The sequence below is a fragment of the Mytilus trossulus genome, chromosome 2 (genome assembly GCF_036588685.1).
Source record: "Mytilus trossulus isolate FHL-02 chromosome 2, PNRI_Mtr1.1.1.hap1, whole genome shotgun sequence".
Lineage (NCBI taxonomy): Eukaryota > Metazoa > Mollusca > Bivalvia > Mytilida > Mytilidae > Mytilus > Mytilus trossulus.
This window is the reverse complement of record NC_086374.1, coordinates 91,873,241-91,888,437: the sequence shown is the minus strand read 5'-3', so window position 1 is coordinate 91,888,437 and position 15,197 is coordinate 91,873,241. Positions and strand designations below refer to the sequence as shown.

General features: G+C 31.5%; 1 protein-coding gene across 1 annotated transcript; it reads left to right on the top strand.

The window, feature by feature from the left end:
- Nucleotides 1-1,068: 1,068 nt before the first annotated feature.
- Nucleotides 1,069-15,127, top strand: LOC134705529 (uncharacterized). The gene is made up of 3 exons (XM_063564247.1): nt 1,069-1,133; nt 9,515-9,592; nt 14,700-15,127. The coding sequence occupies exons 2-3, from the start codon at nt 9,559-9,561 to the stop codon at nt 15,107-15,109; spliced, it is 444 nt and encodes a 147-aa protein (XP_063420317.1). The 5' UTR covers nt 1,069-1,133; nt 9,515-9,558; the 3' UTR covers nt 15,110-15,127.
- Nucleotides 15,128-15,197: the final 70 nt, after the last annotated feature.

Here is a 15,197-nt window from a genome sequence, read left to right as displayed (position 1 = left end):
ATAATTGATATATATGGTCATAACGATAATTTAATTGTTTACAAAATATTTTTCGAAATACTAAGGATTTTTCTATCAAAGGAATAGATAGACTACTAAGTTGTATTAGGGAAACTTTTAGCAATTTTGAGTCTTCATTGCTCTTTAACTTCGTACTATATTTGGCCTTTCATAACTGTTTGGATTTAAACGTCACTAATGACAATCAAAGATTCGATTCCACTGCACGTGGAGTTTCCTTTCCCAAACATCAGCCCATTAGTCTGTAGTTCTGTGTTGAAATGAATTAGCATAATAATGGTCATATCTTTAAATTAACTGTTTACAAAACTTTGCATATTTCGAAATTCTAAGGATTTTCTACCCCAGGAAAAGATTACCGTAGCAATATTTTGGAAGACTTTAGGAAATTATGGGGTCCTAAATGCTCTTCAACTTCTTACTTTATTTGTCTTTTTATAACTTTTTTGATACGATCGTCATTGCTGAGTCGTTTGTAAACGATACGCGCATCTGGGGTACAACATTTTAATCCAGGTATATATATATTTATTATATTTATCAAAACTTACAGTCCAATATTCTAACGGGCATGTTAAAAGAGCCCCATAAAGGAAAAATCTTTACAAAAACACATTCATTTAATAAACTCTTTTTACTAAAAAACCAACGGACAAACACATTTTTCGGTCACTGACATGCCCTTTAATACCGAATTACTAAAATGGTATCATTATTTCTAAATATGTTTATTTTGGTAACGGTGCATTTTAGTCATGAAATTATTTTAAATTTGTATGATGACTTGAAAGCTAGGATTTTTTTAAAGATTGTATTCTGTTTAAAAACTGAAATATGAAACATAACTTAAACTTATCAAAAGTATATTTTATCAATGATGTAAATTAATTAGCAAAACAAATTTATATCACACAGCGTTTTCTTATGAAACTAGTAAAATTAGTTTCATCATTAAAATCTCATTTTTCAAACCTGTCACATCAATCATTTCATTGGTACTTAATGGGTATGCAATCAATTATAAATCTAGTAAATGATTTAATTATATAAGTTTCATCTTTCAAGGCATACTTCTGGCGAGTATAGCAATTTGGATTTAGTTGGAAATCGAGGTAAGCCAACTACGAAACGTTCATGTGTACTTTTTCCAAAATTACCCCAAATACAAACCTTTTCCAAAACTACTTTAAATACAAACTTTTTCCAAAACTACTCCAAATACAAACTTTTTAGATTTAATATTCCTTAATTTGTTATCTTTTATTTTCTCGTTTAAACTATAAAGTTTTTTACATGCAGTAAACTCCTTACAAAAGTGGGAAGTCCATTTAACTGTATTGGATGAACAAGTACACAGGCACGGATGCGGTCAGAATGGAGATGTTAAATCCGACGCCTCGACATGTGAAGAACCATAACAACAACTCTCTGAGGGGTCGTATGAGGCTTGTTACAAGGTGAGGTTTATATCCTTATCCAATATATTCTCATTTTTAAGAGGCCGTCCCAATTTTCTCGACCTCTTTACCGTACTGATCTATTACATAGCCTGAAGTCGTTCTTGTCTTGAACATGCATGAAATATTTCCCAATGGACGTAATAAGGCAAACTAAAATCAATCAACTATCATTTGATTCCACTTGATTGTATGTATATTATTACCAAGGAGGCTGTGTAGATACTCCTTGCCTTGTTTCTCTGTTTTATAGTGTATGCAGTAAACTATGAACTGTATCACCTGCGAGTACTTACCAGATTAAACCAGTTAACTATGGACAGTACATGGCCCGTATGAACATCTACTCAAGTCATTGGTATTAAAGAGATAATCGTAACTGCAATTACGATTATCCCAATATGGCGACGACAGATATAGGTAAAATCTTTACAGTCATTTTTCTCAAATGTAGCATGTTTTTGTCAATAGTTACTCAGCTGCAAGGTTTTTCAATTTTTCAACGGCAATTTTCAAAGCGCGTAGCCAATTCCAGTGCACCGTTAAGATTCAAATATGATGTAATAGTATAGATCTTTATCTGCCGTCGCCATATTGGGATAATCGTAATTGCAGTTACGATTATCTCTTTAATACCAATGTTAAGTTAAGATTTATTCCGAAAGTACGGATTTGTTTACATGTTCAACAAAAAATTATTATGGCCCGTATGCATACATCTACTTAAGTTAAGATTTATTCTGAACGGCCGATTTTTTTTACATGGCCAACGATATATTAGTATGGCCCGTATGCATGCATTTACTTAAGTTAAGATTTATTCTGAACGGCCGATTTTTTTTTACATGGCCAACGATATATTAGTATGGCCCGTATGCATGCATTTACTTAAGTTAAGATTTATTCTGAACGGCCGATTTTTTTTTACATGGCCAACGATATATTAGTATGGCCCGTATGCATGCATTTACTTAAGTTAAGATTTATTCTGAACGGCCGATTTTTTTTACATGGCCAACGATATATTAGTATGGCCCGTATGCATGCATTTACTTAAGTTAAGATATATTCTGAACGGCCGATTTTTTTTTACATGGCCAACGATATATTAGTATGGCCCGTATGCATGCATTTACTTAAGTTAAGATTTATTCTGAACGGCCGATTTTTTTTTACATGGCCAACGATATATTAGTATGGCCCGTATGCATACATTTACTTAAGTTAAGATTTATTCCGAACGGACGGATTTTTTTACATGTCAAACGATAAACTAGTACTTCGATTTGAAATTTTAACTTAAGTGGCCATGGTTTTATGCATATCACCCCAGGTGTTCTGCAAGACATTCACACCCCTTTCTATTGCATTTACTTGATTTAGGATTTCATAAATTATACCATCATGGATTGTTTTTAATTTCTTTGCGGGAGTTCGTCAAAGAAAAAGTTAAACTTTTATAATGACAGCAAATCATAAAATATATTTTTGTATTACAAATTGTCCTTAATTTGTGTTATATATATAGTTTATTATACAATAATTGCATGTAATAATCTTCCTATATGTTTTATGAGAAAAACTACCATATTTAAATTGACATTAATCAAAGTTCCCTTGACTATGAGATATGTCAAAGTTTTTTAAATTGAGTGTTTTTTTATTATAATGATTTATAACGATGTTTACTTACTATTTGTGTATTATGAAGCATCTTATGATTTAAATAAGACATCTGAAAGCCAGATTTCAGAACAACATAAACATGTAAACCACATCTTCCTATATCAAAACAAGACTAAAATTCTATTTTTTCAGAATATTTATAAACCATCCCAACCCTTCTTGTTCAATGATAAATTTTTGGGGATCATATTATTAATTATAGGGGAAATTTTACAAAAGCTACTGAAAAGCTGTATAAAAAAAGTATTTAAGTTTTATTTTTATTGAGAAAATATATGTCAAATTTCAATTTTGTCCCCACTAATTTGTCATGTAAATTATTTGATACTCTTATAAGACCTATTTTGACATACAACTCTGAAATCTGATTTATGGATAAATTCCATTCCACCTCTATGGCATCTAAAAAGCTGCTGTAAATAATAGTTTTTGTGACATTCATTAACAGAAACATATCTGTTTAAGAAGGTTGATTCTTAATTTTGTAAAGCAGTATTAGGATTGAAAAAGACAGCCACTAACATAGGTACATGCTAGATCAGAGTAAGGTAGATTTACTTTGGACTCAAATACTCATGTATTTTTATAGAATAAACTGTAATGATATTAATTCCCTGGTTAAAGAATCTCTACAAACAAACATAAATTTACATTTCACAAGAATTTATTCTTGGTACTCATTTGCAGATAAAGTTTTTAAAGATATGAAAATAAGCCTAGAAATACTCAAATATTAATGAAACTTTAAAAAAATAAAAAAAACATGTTAAAATGTAATATTAAAAAGTTTGTTTCAAAGGAATATGAAAAAACTACTTTAAATAAACTTTCAAAATTGGATTCCTCATCCAAACTTTGTCTTTATGGGAAATTAAAAACTAATTGTCAGTGTAAGGAATATTTAAATTGCAACAATTTTATACATAGACAGTTATTCTCAAAATTTAGACTTAGTGAGCATTCCTAAGGCATTGCATTGGGATTTACAGAAACTTTCCTGGAGCACAAAGATTATGTATAAATGTGCAGTCCTAGATGACGAATTTCATTTCTTGTTGTATTGTAACATTAACATATCATTGCTAAATCTATTTTTTTTTTTTGCTTATACAAAAAACTATGTACCTTTATTTCAACATCTTGATGCATTTAATAAACTAAAACACATTATAAACAACATCCCTGAACTTGTTTGTCATATTGGAGTCTTCATTAAGCAGTCTTCAGAACTGAGGGGGTCAGCCCCATGTCAGACAAGCTCGTGATTGTGTTTTATACATCAATCCATGATAATTTGAACTCTTAAAATATTCTTATATTTACAAGAAATCTACCCGGAAATTTGTGTTTAATTATAACCAATTGTGTAATGATGTAAATATCAGTGAAAATACACATACTTCATGTAATTGTAGTAATTCCGCATACATTTATGGTCCCAAAGTATAACAGGAGATCTGAACATCGTTCAAGACCGAGAGTTAAAATCATTCCTCAGTAAAGGACCCATATATCGTCCCCCGTCAATTATCAATTGGAATGAGTGTCGTAATATCATTCACGACTCACTCCGTACTTACTGTTTGAAATGGATAAAACGGAAAAAAGCTGACAAAAATTAAAATCTTTGTTTTATTCAGTAATGAACATAGTTGATATACGTATTCATTATTTTAAAGAACATTTTATTATTAACAATAACCATAATAAACCTATTTCTCGTATTAAACAAACTAAAAGAACTAGCCAAGGAATTTGTTTAATACCATTATTGTTTGTATAAATTTACATTGAGGTTCTGAAAAAAAAAATACCAATTCACCAACACTCCAACTGACTCCATTTTCAGAAAACCACATCTGTAACAAACATAAACATTTAGCTACCGCTTTATAAGCAGAACCAAGTACAATGAAAGTCCCAGCTTTGTATTGGCTTCCAAAGCTACACAAAACACCTTTCAAATATAGATTTATTCCGTCTTCAAGCCATTGTTCCACTACTAAATTGTCTATTCTTCTTACCAGTACACCGGTACAATCAATAACCTGATAATAAATAAGGCTTTCGAAAATAGTGGAATTAATTACTTTTGGAGTGTCAAGAACTCGTTGGAAGTACTTGATAAATTGCATGCTTATATTGGTGAATTTGAATCTGTTGAAAGTTGATTTTTCTACCCTGTATACCACATTGCCTCACATGTTCATTAAAAAAAAATCCCCCACCTAACTTAAATGGGCATTTAAAAAGTCAGAATGTGAATATATATTCAAACTCTTTTAGGTCATTTTTTAGTAGCAATAAACAAAAAAAACTAAAGTCAATTAGACATGCTTTGATACTATATATGCCCTTGAATTTTTACTAGATAACACTTTTTTTCTCTTTGGAGATTCCGTATATCGTCAGGTTATCGGAATTCCAATGGGGATTAACTGTGCACCACTTATTGCGGATTGTTTTTGTATTGCTATGAGTTACAATTTATGACAAAAATCAGCAAAGACCCATCGAAACAACATCTGACAAACAAATCTAATAATACTTTTAGAATATTTTGATGATATTTTGGCTCTCAATAATGACGACTTCAGTATGTATACTAAAGAAATTTATCCTGTTGAAGATACTTTAAATAAAAATAATACTTACAATGACCACTTCCCTTTCCTCGATCTTGATATCTATATCACAAACGGAAAGCTTAATACTAAAATTCATGATAAAAGAGATGATTTTTCATTTCCTATCGTTAATTGTCCATTTTTAGATGGTGACGTCCCCTTATCACCATCTTACTGTGTTTATATATCTCAACTTGTACGATTCGCTCGTGTATGTAACGATGTTTTAGATTTTAATGAGATAAATTTATGTATTACTGAAAAATTATTACACCAGGGTTTTCGATTTCACAAACTAGTCAAAACATTTACTAAATTTTATCATCTACAAGAACATCATTTGTAAATATAGCTCAACATGCAGACTTCTTATACGTTCATGTTTTTCACATCCAATTTTTTATGGAAATACTCTTTATAAAGCACAAAAATTTCAGTATTCACCTCAGAAACTAACAAAACCTTTCAATAGACTTATTAAGAAGGGACATAGTTACGATACTGTTGTCAGGTTATTAAAGATTGCATATGTTGGCGTTAATATTGATTCAATTATAGGGTCATTGCATCGGAACTAAACACATGTATTCAAAAACCAGTTGTTGGCATGACACGGGTTATGTTCTTCTCATATATGTTATGATGGTATGAAACAAAATCCCTAACGGGAAGGATTGTGCTTGATATTCATATGATGAAGACATAATCTTCAACTCAGTTTAATTAAAGTCTGGAGCTTTCAAGTCAGTTAATTGCTAGTAGTTTGTTGTTATTTATGTATAATTGTCATTTTGTTTATTTTCTTTGGTTACATCTTCTGACATCAGACTCGGACTTCTCTTGAACTGAATTTTAAATGTGCGTATTGTTATGCGTTTACTTTTCAACATTGGCTAGAGGTATAGGGGCGGGTTGAGATCTCATAAACATGTTTAACCCCGCCGCTTTTTTTCGCCTGTCCCAAGTAAGGAGCCTCTGATCTTTGTTAGTCTTGTATTATTTTAATTTTAGTTTTGTGTACAATTTGGAAATTAGTTTGGCGTTCATTATCACTGAACTAGTAAATATTTGTTATGGGGCCAGCTGAAGGACGCCTCCATTACGGGAATTTCTCGCTACATTAAAGTCCTGTTGGTGAGCTTCTGCTGTTGTTTTTTCTATGGTCGGGTTGTTGTCTGTTTGACACATTCCCCATTTCCATTCTCAATTTTATCCATTATATTGTATTGAATTTCATTGTATTGTATTGCATTGTTTTTAAAATGTATAATTGTTCGTTTGTATTGCCTGACCCTTATGGATGTAATTTGCAATAAAGATAAATATCTAAAACATTGCACAAATTTAAATAGAACACATTTAGGAGAAACGGGTTTTTTTTAAGAATAAGTTGGATTTTCTATGAGGGAAAGAGGGGGGGGCAATAACTTTTTATGTTCTCCTGTATTGGTCCTTTTCAAGGTGTTGTTTATTCAGTTATCTGAGAGATAAATTTAAACTGTCTACTGTTTTCAACCCACTATGTTAACAATTATCGTGTCCAAATATTTTGATTAACTCAGGGCACATTTTAGTTTCATTGTATTCAGTAAAACCAATTAATTCTAAACGTGTCTGCAATCTTATGTTCAGTGAAATTGTTATGATTTTGTATTTAACCAAGTCTTATTTGTATTACTAGTACTTGTGATGGTATTTGTAGTACTTTTGATGTTATTATATATGTTGACAAAAAAGGGGATGGAAATACAGCAGTGGATATGAAAAAAATGGGATAATCACTATTCGGTTTAAAGTTAACAAAAAATATTCACGAGTAGTTTGTTGCCTACATCAAATAAAACTTTTTTGCTACGCATGCTTTCACGTTACCAAAATATGTTTTATCTTCTGCTTTCATGATTTTTTTTTAGATTGTGATATTTCTTACTAATTCTGAACCACATCTGGTAAATTTCCCAATGTACAGGAGCAATACCCTTTCTTAGTAGTAGTAAAATGTTTAACAAGGTTTCTGTCAAGGACGTTAAACCTCAGTAATTAGTGAGGAAATGATGCGAAAATAGTACCAATAAATTATTATAATATTAAGATTTTATCATTTAAAGTTATGTTTTTTATTGTATATCTATTCAATATGAAATACGATATTTGAACATGGTATTTATATTTACGTACTAATTTTTCTTTGATATTTCGTGGGAGGTCAAACATACATCCTTATATATATACAAACTATGAAAACTTTCATTTCTTTTCGTCTTATTGCAATTCGAAGGTAAGAAGTTAAAAAAGCTTGTAATTATTTTTTATCAGCTTCAGCTTTTAGATAAATTTTATTTGTCAACATCTAACAGTGTAACAAATTTAAAAATTATAAACTTCAACATACATTTTATTTAATCGGTCATATGTTCGCATTAATTTGTCATATAATTTAATTGAGACATCAATCCCAGTGTGTTGAATTTTTTTCTATTTCACTAAAAGCTCAGCCCACCACATTCAAAAATTACTACATAACTGCGATGCCTTTTGCTTTCATTTGTTTTCATTAGCTTTACAATGGCTTATATCCAGCCTTATTCTGTAATGAAATAGAGAAATGTGCTAAATATGACTTATGGTACAGTAAATTTAAAAGCTGTAAATTTCTCCTTGACAATATCTATGAACGTTTCGGCAATGGTTTAATGATTTTCTGTTAAAAATAGTTACCCACAGTTTATTCTCCGAAACTAAATAAATAAATAAAGTTAAAAATTTAAAAGAGTGTTTTGAATTTTTTTCTGATATAAATTTGAAAATGTGTAAGATAACATCAAAATGACGTATTCAGAAATACGGGATAGTGTCACAGTCATTGGTTTTTTTTTCATTTTACATTTACTGTTATCTTAATGATATTTTTTATCTAAAACTTTAAGGATATTCTAATTTTACAGCTGAAATTTAACCAAAGGACTTATTTAAATAAATCTCATACAGTCATCATTAAGTTCTCGACTTGAATATTTCAATTTCACATGTGAAAAGTACTAAAATTTAGGACTATAAAAGAGCAGATTTTAAGTTCCTGATTGTTAATTTTCCATTTTTGGATTTTGACCTTCTTACTGTGAGCTTATTTCGATACTAGTTCGCTATGACAGTATCTGTCGTCGAGTTTTAGATTTAAATGAATGACCTGTATGAATAACTGGTGACTTATGCAATCAGGGATATCTTAACCGCAAATCGATTAAAATCCTCACCGACTTTTTTTCATAAATATAAAGACTTGGTTAAAAAATGTTGTCTGTACTTGTAGGATTACTTAAAAACGAGGTACAATATACTAATTCTTACGGTGATATTGTTAATATAGGCCGTACATTTAGACATGATCCATGTTAACTAATGTATACTTTGATTAAAAATATGCGTAGCACTAGTAAATCAAAGATTATTTCAAACCCATGAGTCGAATATAAACTGACAACACCATGGCTAAAAAGGTAAAAGAACAACTGTGTTACAGATAAGCTACAAAAGAAAACTAAAGACTTAGTAATACAATTGATTTTTAAAGTCATCAAAATAACAGTAGTAATTTCTTTCAAAATAGTTTTTATTGATACCAACATTGTTATTTTTTTAGAAATATTAAATAGTAATGACTTAAGTGGCTTGATCTTATTCAGATGGCGCCAGGAATACGTTTATCTTATGTTGTGATTTCAGGTTGTAACCAAACTAGATCTATATATATAGAAGACGAAACGAGAATGAGGCAAAATACAATAATCATAGTTCTTTTCTGTGAGTAACATTCGTGAATTATTGCAAGTTAAGCAAAAATATGATTAGAACTCATAGAAAATCAAACTTAAGAAAAAAAAGCATCCAAACTTAAGAAAAAAAAGCATCGCAAACAAACGAACAAAACATTTTTTTTTATAAAATTCGACAAAATTTTAACAATATGGTTTCCAAAAGAAAAAGGCAAACAAGTCAATCAAACATTACACTGAGTTTCAAAGAAAAAAATATTATCAATTTTGGACAGTTCAATACCTAAACATTCTAAATATAAGAAAAAATATACACTGTCCACTTATCTGCTTTGCTCAGGAAACAAGAATGGCTAAAATCTTCATATTAAGAAGGGAGATCTCAAGTACAATGTACGATCTTGATATACTGTCTACTGTGTTGAATTAACAAAACAGTTATTTGTGCCTGTCCCAAGTCAGGAGACTCTGGTCTTTGTTAGTCTTGTATTATTTTAATTTTAGTTTCTTGTGTACAATTTGGAAATTAGTATGGCGTTCATTATCACTGACCTAGTATATATTTGTTGAGGGGCCAGCTGAAGGACGCCTCCGGGTGCGGAAATTTCTCGTTACATTGAAGACTTGTTGGTGACCTTCTGCTGTTGTTTTTTCGAATTTCATGGTCGGGTTGTTGTCTCTTTGATACATTTCCCATTTCCATTCTCAATTTTATTGAAAAACTGGTCGTTATTGTGATATATGGACTGCCCACAGGACAGTGATATTGACTGAGACAGCGATAATGACTGAATCAAAGGCGAGGTCATTATCGCTGTCGCAGTCAATACCATCGTCCTACGGGCGATAAGAGAAGCTTATTCTTAACCGGTATGAAATAAGGCCGTATATTGACCTCTTAAGGTCTAGGTTATGTTTTTTCTTTGTCTTAATGTTAATAAAATTTAGAAAGGAAATAGGGAATCTGTCAAAGTTACACCAACCCGACCATAGAGCAGACAACAGCCGAAGACCATCAATGGGTCTTCAATGTAGCGAGAAACTTCCGCAACCGTAGGCATCTTCAGCTGGCTCCTTAAAGATATGTATACTAGTACAGAATAATGGACGTCATACTAAACTCCGAATTATACACAAGAAAATGAATTAAAATCATACAAGGCTACCAAAGGTCTTAGACTCTTGACTTGGGACAGGCGCAAAATTGCGCCAGGGTTAAACATGTTTATGAGATCCCAACCCTCCCCCTATACCTCTAGCCAATGGAGAAAAGTAAACGCATAACAATACGTACATTTAAATTCAGTTCAAGAGAAGTCCGAGTCCGATGTCAGAAGATGTAACAAAAGAAAATAAATAAAATGACTATAATACATAAATAGCAACAGCAGTTAACTGACATGCCAGCTCAAGACCTCAATTAAACTGACTGAAAGATCATATCTTCATCATATGAATACCAGGAACTATCCCTCCCGTTAGGGGTTTAGTATCATACTTTCCTAAAACATACGAGAATAACATAACCCGTGTCATTGCTACCAACTGTTTTTTTAAATAAATGTGTTTAATTCTGATGCACAGACCCTATAAGTGAATCAATATATTAATACCAAAATATGCAATCTTTAATGACCCTGACAACAGTATCGTAACTACATGTATATCTCTTCTTAATAAGTCTGTTTAAAGGTTTTGTAAGCTTTTGATGTGAATACTGACATTTTTGTGCTTTGTAAAGAATATTACCATAAAAGGTTGGATTTAAAATACCTGAACGTTTAAGATGTCTGCATGTTGAGTTTTATTTACAAATTATTTCCTTATACCGATGATAAAACTTAGTAAATGTTTTGACTAGTTTGTGATGTCGAAAACCCTGGTGTAATAATTTTTCAATAATACATAAATTTCTCTCGCTAAAATCTAATACGTTGTTACATACACACGAGCGAATCGTACAAGTTGAGATATATACACACCATAAAATAGTGACAAGGGAACGTCACCATCTAAAAATGGATAATTAACGATAGGAAATAAATAATCATCTCTTTTATCATAAAGTATTAAGCTTCCCGTTAGTGATATATATATCAAGATCGAGGAAAGGACAGTGGTCATTGTTGGTATTAGCTTTATTTAAAGTAACTTCAACAGAATAAATGTCTTTAATATATATATTGAAGTCGTCATTATTGAAAGCCAATATATCATCCAAATATCTAAAAGTATGGTTAAATTTTTAATCAAATGTTGTTTCGATGGGTCTTTGCTTATTTTAGTCATAAATTGTAACTCATAACAATAAAAAAAAAACAGGTTCGCAATAAGTGGTGCACAGTTAGTCCACATTGGAATTCCAATAACTTGACGATATACGGAATCTCCAATGCGGACAAAGATGTTATCAAGTAAAAATCCAAGCGCATATATATTAAAAAGCATTTCCAATTGACAGTTCTTTTGTTTTTGCTACTAAACATGACCTAAAAGAGTTTAAACATATGTACTCGCATTCTGACTTTTTAAATGCCCAGTTTATTACGGATGTGATTTTTTTCTTAATAAGAATGAGGCAAAGTGATGTACAGGGTAGAAAAATCAAAACTTTGAACAGATTCAAAATCACCAATATATGCATGCAATTTATCAACTTACTTCCAACGAGTTTTTGACACTCCAAAAGTAATTAATTCCACTATTTTCAAAGACCTTGTTTGAACAATTTATTATCAGGTATTTTAATCTAAGGTTTCAACTCCCTCAGGCAAAGTTGGCTTTAGATGAATTTGGCTACTTATTTTAGGTATTTCAAATGTTTGGCTTTGAGCGTTCCTGATGAAGGTAAATCTAGAAAAGCGCTTCGGACGCAAGAAATTAATAACGTGTTGTTTTCAATATTTTACATCACTGGGTCGATACCTCTGCTGGTGGACTATCAGTCCCCGAGGGTATCATCAGCTCAGTAGTCAGTATTTCGGTACTGACAATGATTTAACAAACTTTACTAAAATTTGTCCGTTTATAAATTTATAAATTATTAAAAAAAACTAAGGTTTCAACTCCCTCAGGCAAAGTTGGCTTTAGATGAATTTGGCTACTTATTTTAGGTATTTTTGACATACAGCTCTTCAACGGTTTCGGTACTTATACATCTTCGGATTTCAAATGTTTGGCTTTGAGCGTTCCTGATGAAGGTAAATCTAGAAAAGCGCTTCGGACGCAAGAAATTAATAACGTGTTGTTTTCAATATTTTTTATTGAACCAAGTGTACTAGTAAGTAGAATATACAATTTAGTAGTGGAACTATGGCTTGAAGATGAAATAAATCTATATTTGTAAGGTTTTTTGTGTAGCTTCGGAAGCCAGTACATAGTTGGGACTTTCAGCGTATTTGGTTCTGCTTGTAAAGAAGTAGCTGAAAGTTTGTGTTTGTAACAGATGTCGTTTTCTGAAAATGAAGTCAGTTGGAATGTTGGTGAATTCGTGATTTCCTTTTGCAGAACCTCAATATAAAATTTACGTCAAACAATAATGATATTATTAGCAGCTTTATCAGCCGGGACAAAAACAAATTTCTTAGCTAGTTCTTTAAGTTTATGTTGGATACGAGAAATAGGTTTATTGTGGTTATTGTTTATAGTAAAATGTTCTTTAAAATGATGTATTCGAATATCAACTATCTTCATTACTGAATTAAAAAAGAATCCAAAGATGCCGGTTTGTCAGCTTTTTCCCGTTTTACCCATTTCAAATCAAACAGTAGGTACAGAGTGAGTCGTGGATGATATTATGACACTCATTTCAATTTATAATTGACCGGGGACGATTTTAACTCTCGGTCGCGAACGATGTTAAGGTCTTCTTTTATGACATGGAAAATGGGGCCATAGGTGTATTCGGAATTACTGCAATTACATGACATAGGTGTATTTTCAATGATATTTACATCTTTACACCATTGGCTATAATTAGACACATATTTACGCGTAGATTTCTTGTAAATATAAAAAATAAGAGGGAGTTCAGTATTATCAAAATATCCAGGAATTTGGTCTTTAACAGAATACCTGCAATACATGTATTTACAAAATCCAAACCTTTATTGACATACTTAATTTTAATAAAATGTTTTTATGATCTGATGCATTTTCAACGCAAACTACAAATCTTATTTTGCTGATGGCATGACACAGTTCAATTGAGTCACGCATGATCCAGTACAATTGAGTTACGCATAACTCAGTACAATTGATTCACGCATGACCCAGTACAATAGAGTCACGCATGACCCAGTACAAATGAGTCACGCATGACCAAGTACAATTGAGTCACGCATGACCTAGTACAATTGAGTCACGCATGACCCAGTACAATTGAATCACGCATGACCCAGTACAATTGAATCACGCATGACCACCTACTTTATGTTCCGTTTGTCGCAACAAGTCCCAGTTTTGATGTATCCAAAAATGGCTTTTTCGTCATCAATATTTTGAGCACAATGATCGTACTCAGAAATCAACCAATCAAAATACTGGATTTTGTGTTAAGAATTTTGTACTCCGAGTACTGCGTAAAGTTGTATAACATATAACTTAGCATACCAATATATATATATATATATATATAAAAGATATTGTAAAGTTATGAGCGCCCGACCTGTTGTGGAGCACAAACTTTTTGTCCTTCCGGAACACCTGTGCTAGTCTCAGATTTGAGTAGTAATGTTTGCCTTTATGAGTATAAAATTAAGGATGGAAATAGAGAACGTATCAAAGAGACAATAATCCGACTAAAGAGCCCAATGTCAACAATGGGTCTTCGATACAGAAAGAAAATCCCGCATCTGCAGGCGTGCTTCAGTTTATCGCTATACAGAAATGCGTACTAGTTCTGATAGTGAAAATAGACGTCGTACTACACTTTTAAACATATTTAACTGTTCTTTCATATATCTATTTTTTGACAAAATTAGAATTATCTGACTTTATGCAACGCATGTTTTGATGAACACTTTTAGGGGATCCATATTATATTGTAAAAGCCTTTGGCATGTACAATATAGTATAAAATAGAAAAAGAAAAATAACATTTTACAAAGATTACAATGTGTTTCTTTAAATTTCAGCAATTATATTACCACACAGCGTACAAGGATGGAACATTAAAAAGAGAAGTTGTAGTTGTAAAGACACATCATTGGTAAACACAGAACGACTGAATAGAGCAGCTAAATGGAGAGAATGCTTAGACAAATGTATTTCCAAAGATTGTATAGCTGCAGGTTGTCATTTTGAAAACAGCTGCTTGCAGGGAATGTGTGTTCCGAATAACTTTAATTCGTCCTCTCTTACAGATTGCAAAGTCACCATAGAAAAGGAAATAGGAAAAGAAGATAACGAATGGAACACTTGTCGAAGTAACTGTAACGCCGAGTCTTGCAACCAAATTGAAACATGTCATTTGGAGAATATTCAAATTTGTGATTCGAGTATGAACATCGACATGTGTTTACCAAAATCATCTGAAAATACATAGAATAGTTCAATACATAAACATGTTTAGTTTTCTTTACGCGTTTATTCTTCCAAATAATGAGCAAGGATTATGAAAAATATAAAACAAA